Raw genomic sequence first — 17,645 nt, forward strand, 5'->3', positions numbered from 1 at the left:
TATATATATATATACGCCCGTTGTGTCCTGAGCAAGACACTTCACCCTTGCTCCTGATGGGTGCTGATTGGCGCCTTGCATGGCAGCTCCCTCCATCAGTGTGTGAATGTGTGTGTGAATGGGTAAATGTGGAAGTAGTGTCAAAGCGCTTTGAGTACCTTGAAAGTAGAAAAGCGCTATACAAGTACAACCCATTTACTTATTTATTTATTTACACAACATGCCAACTTCACTGGTTTTGTGCAATACTTACAGTATGAACACTTTCTAGACTGGCACATTCAACCTAATGGCAAAGACTACTTCCTGACGACAACAATCCACCTCGGACAAACTAAAAACAAAAATACAAAATAATTCAAAAGTCTTTCTTAGGGTTCCACACTACAAAATAAAAGCATGCACTGTTTGTGTTGACATATATTGGAGAGTCAGGGTGCATTATGGGTAGCCAACGTGAAAAAGTAGTTTGAGGTCAGGCGTTTAAAAAGCACAGAAAGTGTGCAGAGTGAAGAAAGTGTGTCATCATCATCATCATGAGAGATGGAGAGAGTTTATGGAGCCATAAAAGAGTGGGAGTGCCTTCATGAGAACATTTCCCCGACACAAAAGATTCCCACCGAGCGACTCTGCCTTGACATTGAATTCCTCGCGCCGCAAACGCTCTCGTTATGCTGCTCCTGATTGACATCGTTATTTGAAAAGCTCGCCGCTTTATTGGCGCGCCGCGGGGGTGTGGAAGTGGGGGGAAAATGGCTGTAAAAGCGTGTTATTAGAGCGGATTCACTCTGCACAGTCGTGTTGGATGCTGGTGGAGGTCGACTACAGCCACGTGTCGTCTGTTTGCTCTGCCCAGGGAGCTTTTTTTGCAGCTATATATATATATATATATATATATATATATATATATATATATATATATATATTATATATGTATGTATGTGTGTATGTATGCATATATATATATATATATATATATAGTATATATATACATATTTAGTGTATATATATATATATATATATAAATGTGTGTATATGTATATATATATATATATATATATGTGTGTGTATGTATTTATATATGTGTATATATATGTGTGTATATATATATACATATATGTGTATATATATAATGTGTATATATAGATTTATATGTGTATATATATATGCATATATAGTGTATATATATACTGTATATATACATATATAGTGTATATATATGTGTGTATATATATGTGTATATGTATATATATATATATATATATGTATATATATATATATATATATATATACACACATATATACATGTATATATATGTGTATACGTATATATGTGTGTATATATATATATATATATATATATATGTATATATAGACATATATATATATATATATATATATATATATATATGTATATATATATATATATATATATATATGTATATATAGACATATATATATGTCTCTCTCTCTATATATATATGTATGTATAGACATATATATATGTCTCTCTCTCTCTCTCTCTATATATATATATATATATATATGTATATATAGACATATATATATCTCCAAGGTTCCCATAGTCATCATTGTCACCGACGTCCCACTGTAGGCCTACCGAGGATGTCGTAGTGGTTTGTGCAGCCCTTTGAGACACTAGTGATTTAGGGCTATATAAGTAAACATTGATTTATTGATTGATGTGTATACATATGTGTGTATATATAGATATACGTGTATATATATACATATATAGTGTATATATATGTGTATATATATATATATATATAGACATACATATATATATATGTCTATATGTATATATATATATATATATGTCTATATATATATATATATATATATATATGTATATATGTATGTATATATATATATGTATATATAGACATATATATTTCTATATATACATATATATAGACATATATATATATATATATATATATATATATATATATATGTATATATAGACATATATATATATGTGTATACATATGTGTGTATATATAGATATATGTGTATATATATACATATATAGTGTATATATATATGTGTATATATATATACATATATATATATATATATATATATATATACATATACACGTATATATACACACATATATATGTATATATATATGTGTATATGTATATATATGTGTGTGTATATATATATATATATATATATATATATATATAATATACACACATATATATACATATACACACATATGTGTATATGTATATGTATATATATATATATATATATATATATACATACATACGTACATGTACATATATATATATATATATACTCGTACAGTCGAGGTTTCTGTTGTTTATCCATTAGAAAGTGCTCAATACCCGGGTAGAGTGAAATACACGTTAGGTCAGGAAAAAACACAAGAGGCTACAACATCCCTACAAGCCTGTCTTGCAGGTTTCCCTGCTCATCAGGGGATTTTATATATTGCAGCAGGATTATTCATTAAGTTAAGGTCATGTTGCAGACACGTTTGTTACTGGATACTTTTGACTCTGCCTCAGAGACTTTCTTTTTGTAACTAAGATGCAACTGTGTTTGATACTTGTTTATCTTGACAAATGTGCCGTTTACACTGCGATGTTGTCCAATTATTATCACTAGCTCGTGTGCTACTGTGTGCTTAGCTGTTGTGTAGCCGACAGCGCCACCCCAAACTTGATGTTGTTGTTGTTACTTTCTGCATGATTCCGTAGATCTACAACGAGGTGATCCGGGACCTTCTGAACCCGTCCTCGGGCTTCCTGGACCTGAGGGAGGACGCCAAGGGCGTGATCCAGGTGGCGGGCATCACCGAGGTGTCCACCATCAACGCTCAGGAGGTGATGTCATTGTTCTTGATGGACGCGCCACGCCATGCCGCTAACGGGGGTCATGTGGGTCCAGATCATGGAGCTGCTGATGAAGGGCAACAAGCAGCGCATGCAGGAGCCCACGGCCGCCAACCAGACGTCGTCGCGCTCGCACGCCGTCCTGCAGGTGGCGGTCAAGCAGCAGAGTCGCTGCCGGGACGTCCTGCAGGAAGTCCGCTTTGCCCGCCTCTTCATGATCGACCTGGCCGGCTCGGAGCGAGCAGCGCAGGTGTGTTAACCCCGTACCTAATGTTGTGGCCATCCGGTTACCTAACGCGGTGGCCGTCCGTGGATCAGACCCAGAACCGGGGTCAGAGGTTAAAAGAGGGCGCCCACATCAACCGCTCCCTGCTGGCGTTGGGGAACTGCATCAACGCGCTGAGCGACAAGAACGGCAACAAGTACGTCAACTATCGAGACAGCAAGCTGACTAGGCTCCTGAAGGTAACCCATCGGCGAGGGGAGGGGTTTCGCCGGAGTCCATTGATTGTTGATGGCGGGCGTCCGTGATTGACAGGACGCCCTGGGCGGGAACAGCCGCACCGTCATGATCGCACACATAAGCCCCGCCTCCGTGGCGTTTGAGGAGTCCCGCAACACGCTGACGTACGCCGACCGCGCCAAGAGTATTCGCACGCGGGTGAGTTTCAAAATAATTATATGTTTATATATGTATGTGTATTTATATATGTATGTATGTATGTATATAATTTATATAATGTATGTGTGTGTGTATATACTGTATATATATATATATATATATATATATATATATATATATATATATATATATATATATATATATATAATGTATGTGTGTTTGTATGTATGTATGTATTTATATAATTTATTTTATGTATGTGTGTGTGTATATACATATATATATAAATGTACGTGTGTATGTATACAAATATATATATATATATATATATATATATATATATATACACATATATGTGTATATATATATATATATAAATATAATGTATGTGTGTATGTATGTATATAATTTATATAATGTATGTGTGTGTGTATATATATATATATATATATATAATGTACGTATGTATTTATCTATGTATATATAATGTATTTATGCACGTGTGTGTATATATATAGAAATGTAATGTATGTGTGAATGTACGTATATATATATATATATATATATATATATATATATATATATATATATATATATATATATATATATATATATATATTTTTTTTTTTTTTTTTTTTTTTTTTTTTTTAAATACCTCAATATGTGAAAAATTGTGTTGGAGAAATTTAAAACGAAACAATTATCCATATTAGTTAATGATTTCATTTAAAACATTGTAAATTACATCTTTACGTCAAAAACCTTTTACACGTGTTTCTTTTGTTTGCTAAATTACTTATTAATATTTTATTATTATTATTGTTATTGTTACTATTATTATTATGTTTATTTTCTTTCCTAAATTAATTCATTGAAATTGCTGCTAACGGCGACCTCTGCTGGTGATGTTTTTTTTTAAATAAAAATGCATTAATAAGTATATATTTTCTTCTTGAGCTAAATACGTCAACATATTATGTTAAAAAACGTATTATATTTGTTTTTAAAAGCTACTTTAATTTGAAAAATGGCAATTATATATTTTTAAACTCAACGTAATATATTTTTATTCAAAACTTAAGTTAGAATTGATGTTAATTAAAAAAATAATGTCCAAAACTTATGTCAATAGTTTTATACTTTAAACGTATGTTGTAATTAATTTTAATTAGAGAAATTTAAAACAAAAAATTATCCTTCTTTTATTAAAATAAAATTAACAAATTTTACTTTAAACACGTGTTAATTAATTTTTATGAATTTTTTTTTTTTTTTAATTCTACATGTTTTTCCCTTAAATTACTTTATTGAACGTCCTGCAAATAGCGACCTCTGCTGATGGTTTTTTAGCAGTGGCCTCTTTTTAAAAGTGAATCGATAATTATATTTTTGTATTTTTATAAATACCTAAATACGTCAAAAAATTTGGTCAAAAAAGGTATTACATTTTTATACAAATTTTAAGTTAGAATTTTTAAAAATTTTAAATATAATTATTTTGAAAAAAAGACAGACAAATTATATATTTTTTAACTTTAAACATATGTTAATTAAATGGATTAAAATAATTATATTTAAAAAAATAAATATTTTTTAAAAAGACAGAAAAAATTATACATATTTTTACTTTAAACATATGTTAATTAATTTTTATGAAAACAAAAATGTACATTTTATATTAATTCAACATGTTTCCCCCAAAATTACTTGATTGAACTTCCTGTGAACAGCGACCTCTGCTGGTCATTTTTCAACATTGTAATTCGATGTGCTCAATAGATAGATACTAGTCGTTTCTCTTTAGTGTTTGAATTAAGCATATTAATTTCTGTTAATTCTAATAAAGAACCAACAAAAGCCTCTCGCTCACGGTCTTGGATGTTCTCCAGGTGAAAAAGAACCTGATAAACGTGTCGTACCACATCGCTCAGTACACCAACATCATCTCGGACCTTCGCTGCGAGATCGAACGCCTCAAGAGGAAGATCACCGACCAGGCGGCCCGCCGGCACGGCTCCGACAGGGCCGACATCCGCCACGTCCAGGGTGAAGCCCCGCCTCCGGTTCATCGGACGGCCATCATGGTTTTGCTTTCTAACGTTCCCCGTTTGCCTCCCTACACAAGCGGAGGTCCAGGCCCACTCGTGCAAGCAGAGTCGGGCGGACATGGACCAGCTGAGGGAGCAGCTCCTGGACGCTTTCCGCCAGCAGATGGAGATCCGCAGGAACCTGATGGCCCTGGAGAATAACAACATGGAGATCCAGATTGACACGTCCAAGCAGCTGCTCACCATCGCAGAGTCAGTCTTTAAACCGTCTTATTTTTGTTAAGATGCTTCAGGACTTAGAATGTTGGTGTGGTGTCTTACCTGTAGCTGGGAGCACGAGCGCAGCCGGCGGAGGAGGAAGTGGCGAGCTGAAAAACGAAAAGAAAGCACGAGTAAAGATGACAGCGAGAAGGACTCCGACTCCCCGGACTCTCCGCCGGACTCCAACGTGACGGAAGAGGTGGCGTTGGCCAGAGAGAACCTGGTGGCTCTAATGACTCAGCAGAAGAAGCTCCACAAGCAGAAGGTCTTCATCTATTAACCGGTTTTGAAAACTCTCGACATGCATCTGAAGACTTCTCGCTTCCACCTTTAAGGCGCAGCTGGAGCGCAAGTTCCTGGAGCTGCGAGACAAGGCCCGCCATTTGGAGGAGCTTCTCCCGCGGAGGGTGAGCTCAGAGGAGCAGCGGGAGATACTGGGCCTCCTGTGCAAGGTGCACGAGCTGGAGATCGAGAACGCGGAGATGGAGTCCCACGCTCTCCTCAAAGACAACGTAATCCGGCAGAAGAACTTTGTGGTGAAGCGTTTCGAGATGCACCGGCATCTCTGCGACGAGATCATACAGCAGCAGCGGCAGTTCATCAACGGTCGGTCCGGATCTTCTGCTGAAGAGCTTTTGATTGGTCCTGTCCTGCTAACTGACTGTTTGTTCTTCAGAACACAGCCTTCTAGTCCCGCCCCAACTACAGGAGCTCTATGAAATCTACACCAGAGAGCTGGACGAGAGGAAGCTGGACCGAGCCGTGGCTTTGGACAAGGTGACCACCAGGCACACCATCAAGGTACCGCCAAACAAAAACCTCAACAGTTATTTGTACGATTGTCCAAATACAAATTGTTCAGTTCCAACAGAGCCTTGAGTAGCTCATAATTCTTAGATCAAGAGATACAATTACGTTACCGATCTTTCCAGGGGGGCTCTCTCCCCAAGATCGCCCTGCCCGCTCAAAACCGCGACGCCATCCAGGATCTGGACTCGGACCAGGAGAGCGTGCGTAACACGTGTGCGGACGAGCGGCGCGGACAAGCCAAACTTCGCCGGCACACCCTGCCTCCCATCCTGCCGGAGTCTGACCAGTGAGGACGCCTTGTGGACTGAATCGTGACAACGGCAACCCTTGCAAATGTTTCTGTTCTTTTCCCCCCCGAAATCAGGGACAACAACCGGGTTTTTAGGAACGCCGCTCAGGCCCGACACGCGAAGAACTCCGCGGTCATGACGCCGCCTCCCATCCATATCAACGGGAAGGGCAACAGAGAGGTGCGCCTCTGGCTTAGTTTTCCAACTTGCCCATGTTAACGTAAAAATACAATTTTTTTAAAGTTTTTACCAGTTGCCAGAATGCTACTGTTTTTCCATTTACAGTAATGTTATTGTAAAAAAATTTTTGACGACGTTGGTTGTGTAATTGTTCATCTGCAGCCGCTGGCACCAGTTAGCTCACTCAGCTACACCCACCTCAGCCACAGCGTCAGCAGCCACCTGGACTCGTCGCCTGAAAGCAGCGAGGCGGGTCCTGACGCCCCCCTTTCCCGAACCGGTAACATCAGTTCAAAAAACAACAATAAACCTTCTAATCACTAATAACCACCATGTGTGACCTCAGAGAGGCAGCAGATCCTAAGGGGGGTCCACAACATTTCGGTGAAGGCGGCCCGGCGGCGCTCCAAAGCCCGGGAAGCCGAGTCCCTGCGGTTGCCCCCGGCACCCTCGCCGATGGAACCCCCGAAGCGAAAGAGCGGGCTATTCTCTGGCGAGGCGCCCCCTGGTGGTCTGCCCTTGCGGCGCGGCCGACAGCCCAGCCCCGAGATCCGGCACGCCACGTCCGACGACAACCTGTCCAGCAGCACCGGCGAAGGCACCGGCGAAGGCGCCGGCGAGGGCGCCGGGGTGCGGGCGACGTGGATGCGGCCCCACAAGCCTGGCGGCAAGAACCAAACCCCCCGGGAGGCCGACTTTGAGGCGCGCCGCAGGAAGAGGCGCTCGCGCTCGTTCGAGGTCTCCGGGCAAGCCGTGAGTGCTAAATGACTTAGCAAGTCCAGTATTGCCCAGGAAAGTCCAAAAAAATGTGTGTTCTGTAAACAAACCCCAAAACGATAATTTTACCGATGCTAACATTTTTGCTCCTTTTAATTCATACAAAAATAAAAATCATGGCTTTTGATACTTGGTGCCACCTTAGAAGTATGCTAGATGTTCTTATGCTGTCATGCTAAATTTAGCTTGCTAGACTTTTAGCTAATTTGATTTGTTTTCTCCAGATAATGGCTTTGGCTACTTGGCGCCATCTTAGAAGTGTGCTAACTTTCATAGAAAAGGTTAGCATACTTCTACTAAAATTACGCTACATTTTCATGTTATTATCCTAATGTTAACATGCTAGCATTTTAGCTCATTTGATATGTTGAAACGTAAACATGAGGGCTTTTGATACTTTTGCTAACTTTCATAGACAAGGTTAGCATTCTTCTAGTAAAAGTATGCTACGTTTTCTTATTTTATTATCCTAACGTTAGCATGCTAGCATTTTTGCTCATTTGATCTTTTGAATCTCAAAAATGATGGCTTTTGATACTTGGTGCATTCATAAAAGTATGCTAACTTTTCATTTGAAAAGTTTAGCATACTTCTAATAAAAGTATGCTAAATTTTCCCATGTTATTATCCTAACGGTAGCATTTTAGCTAATTTGATCCGTTTGAACTTAAACATGATGGCTTTGGCTACTTGGCGCCATCTTAAAAGTGTGCTAACTTTCATAGAAAAGGTTAGCATACTTCTAGTAAAAGTATGCTAAATTTTTTTATCCTTACGTTCGCATGCTAGCATTTTAGCTCATTTGATCTGTTGAAACGCAAACATGATGGCTTTTGATTTTTTGCGCCATCTTAGAAGTATACCAACTTTTCATTTGAAAAGGTTAGCATACTTCTAATAAAAGTATGCTAAATTTTCTTACGTTATTATCCTAACGCTAGCATGCTAGCATTTTAGCTCATTTGATCTGTTGAATCTCAAACATCATGGCTTTTGATACTCGGCGCCATCTTAAAAGTGTGCTAAATTTCGTAAAAAAGGGTTAGCATACTTCTAGTAAAAGTACGCAAAATGTTCATGTTATTATCCTAACGTTAGCATGCTAGCATTTTAGCTCATTTGATCTGTTGAAACTCAAACACAATGGCTTTTGATACTTGGTGCCATCTTAGAAGTGTGCTAACATTCATAGTAAAGGTTAGCATACCTTGAGTAAAAGTATGCTAAATTTTCATGTTATTATACTAACGTTAACATGCTAGCAATTTAGCTCATTTGATCAGTTGAATCTAAAACATGATGGCTTTTGATGCTCGGCGCCATCTTAGCAGTGTGCTAACTTTCATAGAAAAGGTAAGCATACTTCGAGTAACAGTATGCTACATTTTCTTATTTTATTATCCGAACGTTAACATGCTAGCATTTTCGCTCATTTGATCTGTTGAAACTCAAACACGATGACTTTTGATACTCGGCGCCATCTTAGAAGTGTGCTAATTTTTCCCATGTTGGCATGCTAACATTACCATGCTACTGTTTTACGTTTTATATGTCCATATAAAACCCTCCTCAAAAAAATCACGGCTTTTGATCATTCCCGCCATCTTAGAAGTATGCTAACTTTTTTATGTGATCAAGCTAACGTTAGCACGCCGACGTTTAAAGCTATCATTTCAACTAATTTTGACAACGCAGACCCGGAATTCCTACATTTTAAGACTTTTTTGCGATCTTGCAAGTATGCTAACTATTAGCATTACGCTAAGATAACGTTAGCAGCACAGATAGGACGCCCGTCAAAATTTTTGCGGTAATTTTCCAGTTTTCTAACGTGACTTCTTAAAAATTGCAGCTGCCCCAGTCCAAAACAACCCCGGCGTCAAGGTTCCGACCCCTGGACAGCACGTCGGACCCTCACCTCCATATCAACGGTCAGCCCCAGGTGCCCATGCTCCGCCCCCATTATCGGGGGGTCCCGCCCCTTGCCAAGGTCCGGGCACCGCTCAGCAACCAGCAAGCAGGTAAGACAGAGTCAGACTGTTTGCCAATCTTTTACCCTTCAACTTCCTGTTTCCCCCCCCCTCAGAGGCCCCCACCCCGCAGCTGAACAACCTGAAGCGGGGGCCCCTCCTGCGGCAGCCCCAGCCCCCCCTCCACGTGGCCTCCAACGGGGGGCAGCGCCCACGCAGACATTGAAAAGACATGCAAGATGGTGGAGCCACGGTGATGCCAAAGTGCTAACCAAAAGTAGCAGCGAAGCTTTTGCACGTCTTGGGACTACAGCATGTCATCCTCCCCTTGGGGGGGGGGGTACATTTTTCTCACCCCCCCCCGAGACGTCATTTTTTTCCTCACGCACATCCATGGTTACATACATTTTCTCTTATGTGCCCCTTTAAGACATCATTTTTTTCTCATGCACCCCATTGTAGATGTAATTTTTTCTCACGCCCCCCTTGGGGACATAATTTATTTTGTCTCGCCCCCCCCCCGAAGACATAATTTTCTTCCTAACGCACATCCATGTGAACATAATTTTTTTCCTATGTGCCCCTTCAAAACATTTTTTTTTCTCTTGCACCCCTTTGTAGATGTAATTTTTTCTCACGCCCCCCTTGGGGACAGAATTTCTTTCTCTCGCCCCCCCCAACCCCCCCCCCCCCCCCCCCCCGACCGAAGACGTAATTTTTTTCCTCACGCACATCCATGGGAACATACATTTTCTCTTATGTGCCCGTTCAAGACATCATTTTTTCTCATGCACCCCATTGTAGACATAATTGTCACTCACGCCCCCCCTTGGGGACATCACTTTTTTCTCTCACCCCCATTGGATACATTTTTTTTTCACTTGCTCTTTCCAAACATAATTTTTTTCCTCACGCACCTCATTGTAGACATAATTTTCTCTCACTCCCCCATAAGGGACATAATTTTTTTCTCTCGCCCCCCCCCCTTGAAAAGCTATTTTTTTTTCTCACACCCTTCCTTGGGAACATACATTTCCTCTCACGTTCCCCTTCAAAACATACATTTTTGTCACACAGCCAATTGTAGACATAATTTTTTTCTCACACTCCCCTTGGGGACATAATTTTTTTCTCACGCCCCCCTTGTGGACCTAATTTCTTTCTCTCGCCCCCGCCCTGAAAACGTAATTTTTTTCTCACACCCTTCCTTGGGAACATACATTTCCTGTTTCTCACACCCCTCCTTAGGAACATACATTTCCTGTAATGTCTTTCTCACGCCCCCAAAAGGGAGACATTATTTGTCACGCCCCCTTTGAGACATAATTGTTTTCTCACACACCCCATTGTAAACGTAATTCTTTATCACGCATCCCCCGGGTACAAAATATATTTCTCACGCACCCCAATTTGGACATGATATTCTCTCACGCTCTCTTTGAGGACATCATTTCTTTCTCATGCCCTCCCTACTTGGGAACATACATCTTCTCTTATGTGCCCCTTTAAGACATAGTTTTTTTTTCACGCACCGCATTGTAGATGTAATTTTCTTTCACGCCCCCCTTGGAGACATAATTTCTTTCTCTCGCCCCCACCCCCTTGAAAAACGCAATTTTTTTTTTCTCACACCCCTCCTTGAGGACGTTATTTTTTTTCTCACGTGCCCTTTCTGGACATAATTGTTTTCTCACAAACCCCATTGTAGACGAAATTCTCCCTCACGCACCCCTTGGGGACCAAATTTTTTCTCACGCACCCCATTGTAGAAATACTTTTCTCTCACGCTCTCTTTGGGGACATAATTTCTTCCTCATGCCCCATTTGGAGGCATTTTTTCTCACGTCCGCCTTGGAGACATACATTTTTTTATCTCACGTACCCTTTTGAGACATAATTATTTTCTCACGCACCCCATTGTAGACAAATTTTCTCTCACGCTTCCTTTGTGGCCATAATTTCTTCCTCCTGCCCCACTTTGGAGGCATTTTTTTCTCACGCCCCCCTTGGAGACATACTTTTTTAAATATCACATACTCTTTTGAGACATAATTTTTTCTCACGCACCCAATTGTTGACATAATTTTCTCTCACGCTCCCTTTGAGGACATAATGTCTTTTTCACGCCCCCAATGGAGACATTTTTTTTTCATGCCCTCTTTGAGACATAATTTATTTCTCACGCACCCGATTGTAGAAGTAATTTTCTCTCATGCTCCCTTTGGGGACATAATTGTCTTTGTCATGCCCCTCTTGGAGACTTTTTTTTTCTCACGTGTCCTTTTGCGACATCATTATTTTTCTCACACACCCCATTGTAGACATAATTCTCTCTCACGCTCCCTTGGAGGCATTTTTTCTCACGCCCCCCTTTGAGATTTTTTTTTTTAATCTCACATACTCTTTCAATTCATAATTTTTTTCTCACTCACCCCATTGTAGACATAATTTCTCTCTCACATTCCCTTCGAGGACATAATTTATTTCTCATGCTCCCCCTTGTAGGCTTTTTTTTCTCACGCCCCCCCTTGGAGATTTTTATTTTTATTTTCACCCCACCAAATTGAAATACAATTGAGAACATGATGTTATTTATTTTATTTATTCATTCGTACAAACGTTCTTTGAGAGCATGCATTTCTCACGCCCCCCCAGTTACATCTCATTGTGTACTTGGTCATATTTCCTGGTTGAGCCTGTTGATGAACTATTCCGCCACCTAGCTGGAGGCTTGCGTATCGTTCCAACATGACAAAAGATGTTAATCCACCTCACCGCCCCTCCCCAGAAGCACTGTTTATAGCCACACATAACCATTCTCCAGAGAACGTCTGATTATTATTATTATTATTATTATTATTATTATTATTATTATTATTATTATTATTATATTTAACGGTTGCCTTTATGTTGTTGGCATTGACATGGTTTTAATAATTTCTACTTTCAATGTTTTATTTTGTATTTTTTTTGTACTCAAATAAATTCAAACACAATACAAATTTTGTTGTTGTTTTTTCAATTGGAATACATTAAATAGGTGTAAATTAACAGTGAAAATTGGAATGTTGACACTAAAATAATTGTTTTTTTTAATTGATTTTGATGTTTTAATGAGAGGAAAGTCTGGGCTTCCCTGCTTAGGCTGCTGTCCCCGCGACCCGACCCTGAATAAAGGGAAGAAGATGGATGGATGGATGGTTTTAATGTAAACACATGTGTTTCCTCTGGTGCCATTTCGTCAGCAGCAGGAGTCTATTCAAAATGTCGTTTCTTGTAGCTGATAAAAGTTTTGATGTGTTAAAGCGTGACATTATTTCTCCTCACCACATGTTTGATGCAAATATTACATGAAATGTTTTCCTCTGAAACACTGAAGGAGTCTCAAAGGTTCGACGCCGTGTTTGTTTACGCTGGGCTCAGGGTGAGATTGCGACATGAGTGACAGAAAATGAGCGCTTGATTTGCTCACCTTAAAACACCTACCTGAGCTATATTTTATTGTTATCAGATTTATCGTGTCGCCATGTTAATTTTTAATGCTCCGATGCTAACAACACAAAACAGACATTCGGGGTTTTATTTCTTTTAAAAATATCTATATATGGTATTGGCTTTTAAAAATTAAATATATTCAAATTTGGGGGGATATGTATTGCATATGTTGTGTTTTTCCCATAAAAATGTGTTTTCTTTATTTTAAAAAATAAATAAAATACAACTATCGACAAATCTGAAGTTGATATGCAGATTTAAGCATTTAACGTAATAACATATTTATGAGGGAGACCCTTCTGATCCCCCGGACTAAATTTGAGGGTAGCCCTAAAGGTTGAAAATAAATGTAATTCAGAGATCCTATGTGACAGGAAAAATATTTAAAAGTCCTACTGCAAAAAAGATCCTCTATATGACAGCAAAAAGGTTGTTTTTAAGGTCCTACTGCAAAAAAGCAAGTCAAAGATCCTCTATATGACAGCAAAAAGGTTGTTTTTAAAGTCCTACTATAAAAAAAGTTAATCAAAGATCCTCTAAATCAGTGGTCCCCAACCTTTTTGTATCGAGGGAGGGTTCCTTTTTTTTTTTTTTTCGTCTGTCATGAAAAAGGGAGTTTTTTGTGGTTGGTGCACTATTTGTAAGTGTATATTGTGTTTTTTATGTTGATTTAATAATAAAAAAATAAAAAATACAATTTTTTCTTCTGCGGCCCGGTACCAATCGGGCCACGGCCCGGTACCGCGGCCCGGTGGTTGGGGACCACTGCTCTATATGACAGGGAAAAGGCTGTTTTTAAGGTCCTACTGCAAAACAAGTCAGAGATCCTCTATATGACAGCAAAAGGGTTGTTTTTAAGGTCCTACTATAAAAAAAAGTTAATCAAAGATCCTCTATATGACAGGGAAAGGGCTGTTTTTAAGGTCCTACTGCAAAAAAAACATTTCAAAGATCCTCTATATGACAGCAAAAGGGTTGTTTTAAAGGTCCTACTATAAAAAAAGTTACTCAAAGATCCTCTATATGACAGGGAAAAGGCTGTTTTCAAGGTCCTACTGCAAAACAAGTCAAAGATCCTCTATATGACAGCAAAAGGGTTGTTTTTAAGGTCCTACTATAAAAAAGTTAATCAAAGATCCTCTATAAGACAGGCGAAATGGTCCGTTTTTAAGGTCCTACTGCAAAAAAAGCTAGTCGAAAAGATCCTCTATATGACAGAAAAAAATATGTTTTTAAGGTCCTACTGCGAAAAAACATGTCAAAGATCCTCTATATGACAGCACAAAGGCTGTTTTTAAGGTCCTACTATAAAAAAAAGTTAATCAAAGGTCCTCTATATGTCAGGGAAAAGGCTGTTTTTAAGGTCCTACTGCAAAAAAACATGTCAAAGATCCTCTATATAACAGCAAAAGGGTTGTTTTTAAGGCCCTACTATAAAAAAGTTAATCAAACATCCTCTATAAGACAGGAGAAATGGTCTGTTTTTAAGGTCCTACTGCAAAAAAACATGTCAAAGATCCTCTATATAACAGCAAAAGGGTTGTTTTTAAGGTCCTACTATAAAAAAGTTAATCAAACATCCTCTATAAGACAGGAGAAATGGTCTGTTTTTAAGGTCCTACTGCAAGAAAGCTAGTCGAAAAGATCTTCTATATGACAGCAAAAAGGTTGTTTTTAAGGTCCTACTATAAAAAAAAGTTAATCAAAGATCCTCTATATGACAGGGAAAAGGCTGTTTTTAAGGTCCTACTGCAAAAAACCATGTCAAAGATCCTATATGACAGCAAAAAAGGTTGTTTTTAAGGTCCTACTATAAAAAAGTTAATCAAATATCCTCTATAAGACAGGAGAAGTGGTCCGTTTTTAAGGTCCTACTGCAAAAAAAGCTAGTCGAAAAGATCCTCTATATGACAGCAAAAAGGTTGTTTTTAAGGTCCTACTGCAAAAAAGCAAGTCAAAAATCCTATATGACAGCAAAAAAGGTTGTTTTTAAGGTCCTACTATAAAAAAGTTAATCAAATATCCTCTATAAGACAGGAGAAGTGGTCCGTTTTTAAGGTCCTACTGCAAAAAAAGCTAGTCGAAAAGATCCTCTATATGACAGCAAAAAGGTTGTTTTTAAGGTCCTACTGCAAAAAAGCAAGTCAAAAATCCTATATGAAAGCAAAAAGGTTGTTTTTAAGGTCCTACTATAAAAAAGTTAATCAAATATCCTCTATAAGACAGGAGAAATGGTCTGTTTTTAAGGTCCTACTGCAAGAAAGCTAGTCGAAAAGATCCTCTATATGACAGCAAAAATGTTGTTTTTAAGGTCCTACTGCAAAAAAGCAAGTCAAAAATCCTATATGACAGCAAAAAGGTTGTTTTTAAGGTCCTACTATAAAAAAAAAGTTAATCAAAGATCCTCTATATGTCAGGGAAAAGGCTGTTTTTAAGGTCCTACTATAAAAAAAAAGTTAATCAAAGATCTTCTATATGACAGGGAAAAGGCTGTTTTTAAGGTCCTACTGCAAAAAACCATGTCAAAGATCCTCTGACAGCAAAAGGGTTGTTTTTAAGGTAGCTACTATAAAAAAGTTAATCAAAGATCCTCTATATGTCAGGAGAAGTGGTCTGTTTTCAAGGTCCTACTGCAAAAAAGCTAGTCGAAAAGATCCTCTATATGACAGAAAAAAATATGTTTTTAAGGTCCTACTGCGAAAAAACATGTCAAAGATCCTCTATATGACAGCAAAAAGGTTGTTTTTAAGGTCCTACTATTAAAAAAAGTTAATCAAAGATCCTCTACATGACAGCAAAAAGGCTGTTTTTGAGGTCCTACTGCAAAGAACCATTTCAAATATCCTCTATATGACAGCAAAAAGGTTGTTTTTAAGGTCCTACTATTAAAAAAAGTTAATCAAAGATCCTCTACATGACAGCAAAAAGGCTGTTTTTGAGGTCCTACTGCAAAGAACCATTTCAAATATCCTCTATATGACAGCAAAAGGGTTGTTTTTAAGGTCCTAATATAAAAAAGTTAATCAAAGATCCTCTATAACAGTGGTCCCCAACTTTTTTGTATCCGCGGACCGGTCAACGTCCTTTTTTTTTCCTTTTTCCTTTTTTCTTTTTCTTCTCTGTCATGAAAAAGGGACCTTTTTGTCATGAAAAAGGGAGTTGTTTGTGGTTGGTGCAATATTTGTAAGTGTATATTGTGTTTTTTATGTTGATTTATTAAAATATTTTTTTTTGTTTTTTTTTTAATAAAAAATTCTTCTGCGGCCCGGTGGTTGGGGACCACTGCTCTATAAGACAGGAGAAATGGTCCGTTTTTAAGGTTCCACTGCAAAAAAGCTAGTCGAAAAGATCCTCTATACGACAGAAAAAAAATCTGTTTTTAAGATCCTACAGCAAAAAAGTTAATCGGAGATCCCTTATATCGGTGGTCCCCAACCACCGGGCCGCAGAAGAATTTTTTATTAAAAAAAAATTAAAAATATTTTTATTTTTTTATTTTTGTATTAAATCAACATAAAAAACACTTACAATTAGTGCACCAACCACAAAAAAACTCCCTTTTTCATGTAAAAAAACGTTACTTTTTCATGACAACGAAGGGACAAATTATTAAGCGTTGACCGGTCTGCGGATACAAAAAGGTTGGGGACCACTGCTTTATATGACAAGAAAAATGCTGTTTTTAAGGTCCTACTGCAGAAAAGCTTGTCAAAGATCCTCAATATGACAGAAAAAAAAAAATCTGTTTTTAAGGTCCTACTGCAAAACAGCTAGTCAAAGACCCTCTATACGAATTTTTTTTTTATGTCCTACTGCAAACAAGTAATCAGAGATCCTTTATATGACAAGAAAATGCTGTTCTGAAGTCCTGCTGCAAAAAAGCTAGTCTAATATCTTCTATTTGACAGGAAAAGGCTTGTTTTTAAGGTCCTACTGCAAACAAGTTAATCAGAGATCCTCTATATGATAGGAGAAATGCTGTTTTTAAGGTATATCTGCAAAAAAGCTAGTCAAAGATCCTCTATATCAGTGGTCCCCAACCTTTTTGTATCCGCGGACCGGTCAACGGTTAATAATTTGTCACGCGGCCCGGGGGGGGGGGGGGTGGGGGGGGGATCCTTTTTTTTTTTTCTTTGTCATAAAAAAGGGACGTTTTTGTCATGAAAAGGGGAGGTTTTTGTGGTTGGTGCATTAATTGTAAGTGTTTTTTATGCTGATTTCATAAAAAAATAAAAATTTTAATTTATCTTTTTTTTAAAATAAAAATGAATAAAAAAAATTCTGGGTACCGGGCCGCAGAA

The 17,645-nt window shown here is 38.1% G+C and overlaps 1 protein-coding gene across 1 annotated transcript in view; it reads left to right on the top strand.

Annotated features, from left to right (window-relative positions):
* Positions 1-11,474, top strand: part of kif19 (kinesin family member 19) — a 59,367-nt gene extending 47,893 nt beyond the window's left edge. The window contains exons 6-20 of the mRNA XM_061907685.1: positions 2,757-2,882; positions 2,947-3,141; positions 3,210-3,356; positions 3,430-3,552; positions 5,403-5,559; positions 5,639-5,813; positions 5,889-6,087; positions 6,158-6,428; positions 6,499-6,623; positions 6,755-6,918; positions 6,997-7,102; positions 7,265-7,382; positions 7,449-7,855; positions 9,732-9,900; positions 9,966-11,474. Of these exons, the coding sequence (XP_061763669.1) occupies positions 2,757-2,882; positions 2,947-3,141; positions 3,210-3,356; positions 3,430-3,552; positions 5,403-5,559; positions 5,639-5,813; positions 5,889-6,087; positions 6,158-6,428; positions 6,499-6,623; positions 6,755-6,918; positions 6,997-7,102; positions 7,265-7,382; positions 7,449-7,855; positions 9,732-9,900; positions 9,966-10,075 (2,592 nt within the window). The 3' untranslated portion in view covers positions 10,076-11,474. The remainder of the gene's footprint in view (positions 1-2,756; positions 2,883-2,946; positions 3,142-3,209; positions 3,357-3,429; positions 3,553-5,402; positions 5,560-5,638; positions 5,814-5,888; positions 6,088-6,157; positions 6,429-6,498; positions 6,624-6,754; positions 6,919-6,996; positions 7,103-7,264; positions 7,383-7,448; positions 7,856-9,731; positions 9,901-9,965) is intronic.
* The last annotated feature ends 6,171 nt before the right edge of the window (positions 11,475-17,645 follow it).

This window comes from Nerophis ophidion, linkage group LG08 (assembly GCF_033978795.1).
Source record: "Nerophis ophidion isolate RoL-2023_Sa linkage group LG08, RoL_Noph_v1.0, whole genome shotgun sequence".
NCBI classification, from domain to species: domain Eukaryota; kingdom Metazoa; phylum Chordata; class Actinopteri; order Syngnathiformes; family Syngnathidae; genus Nerophis; species Nerophis ophidion.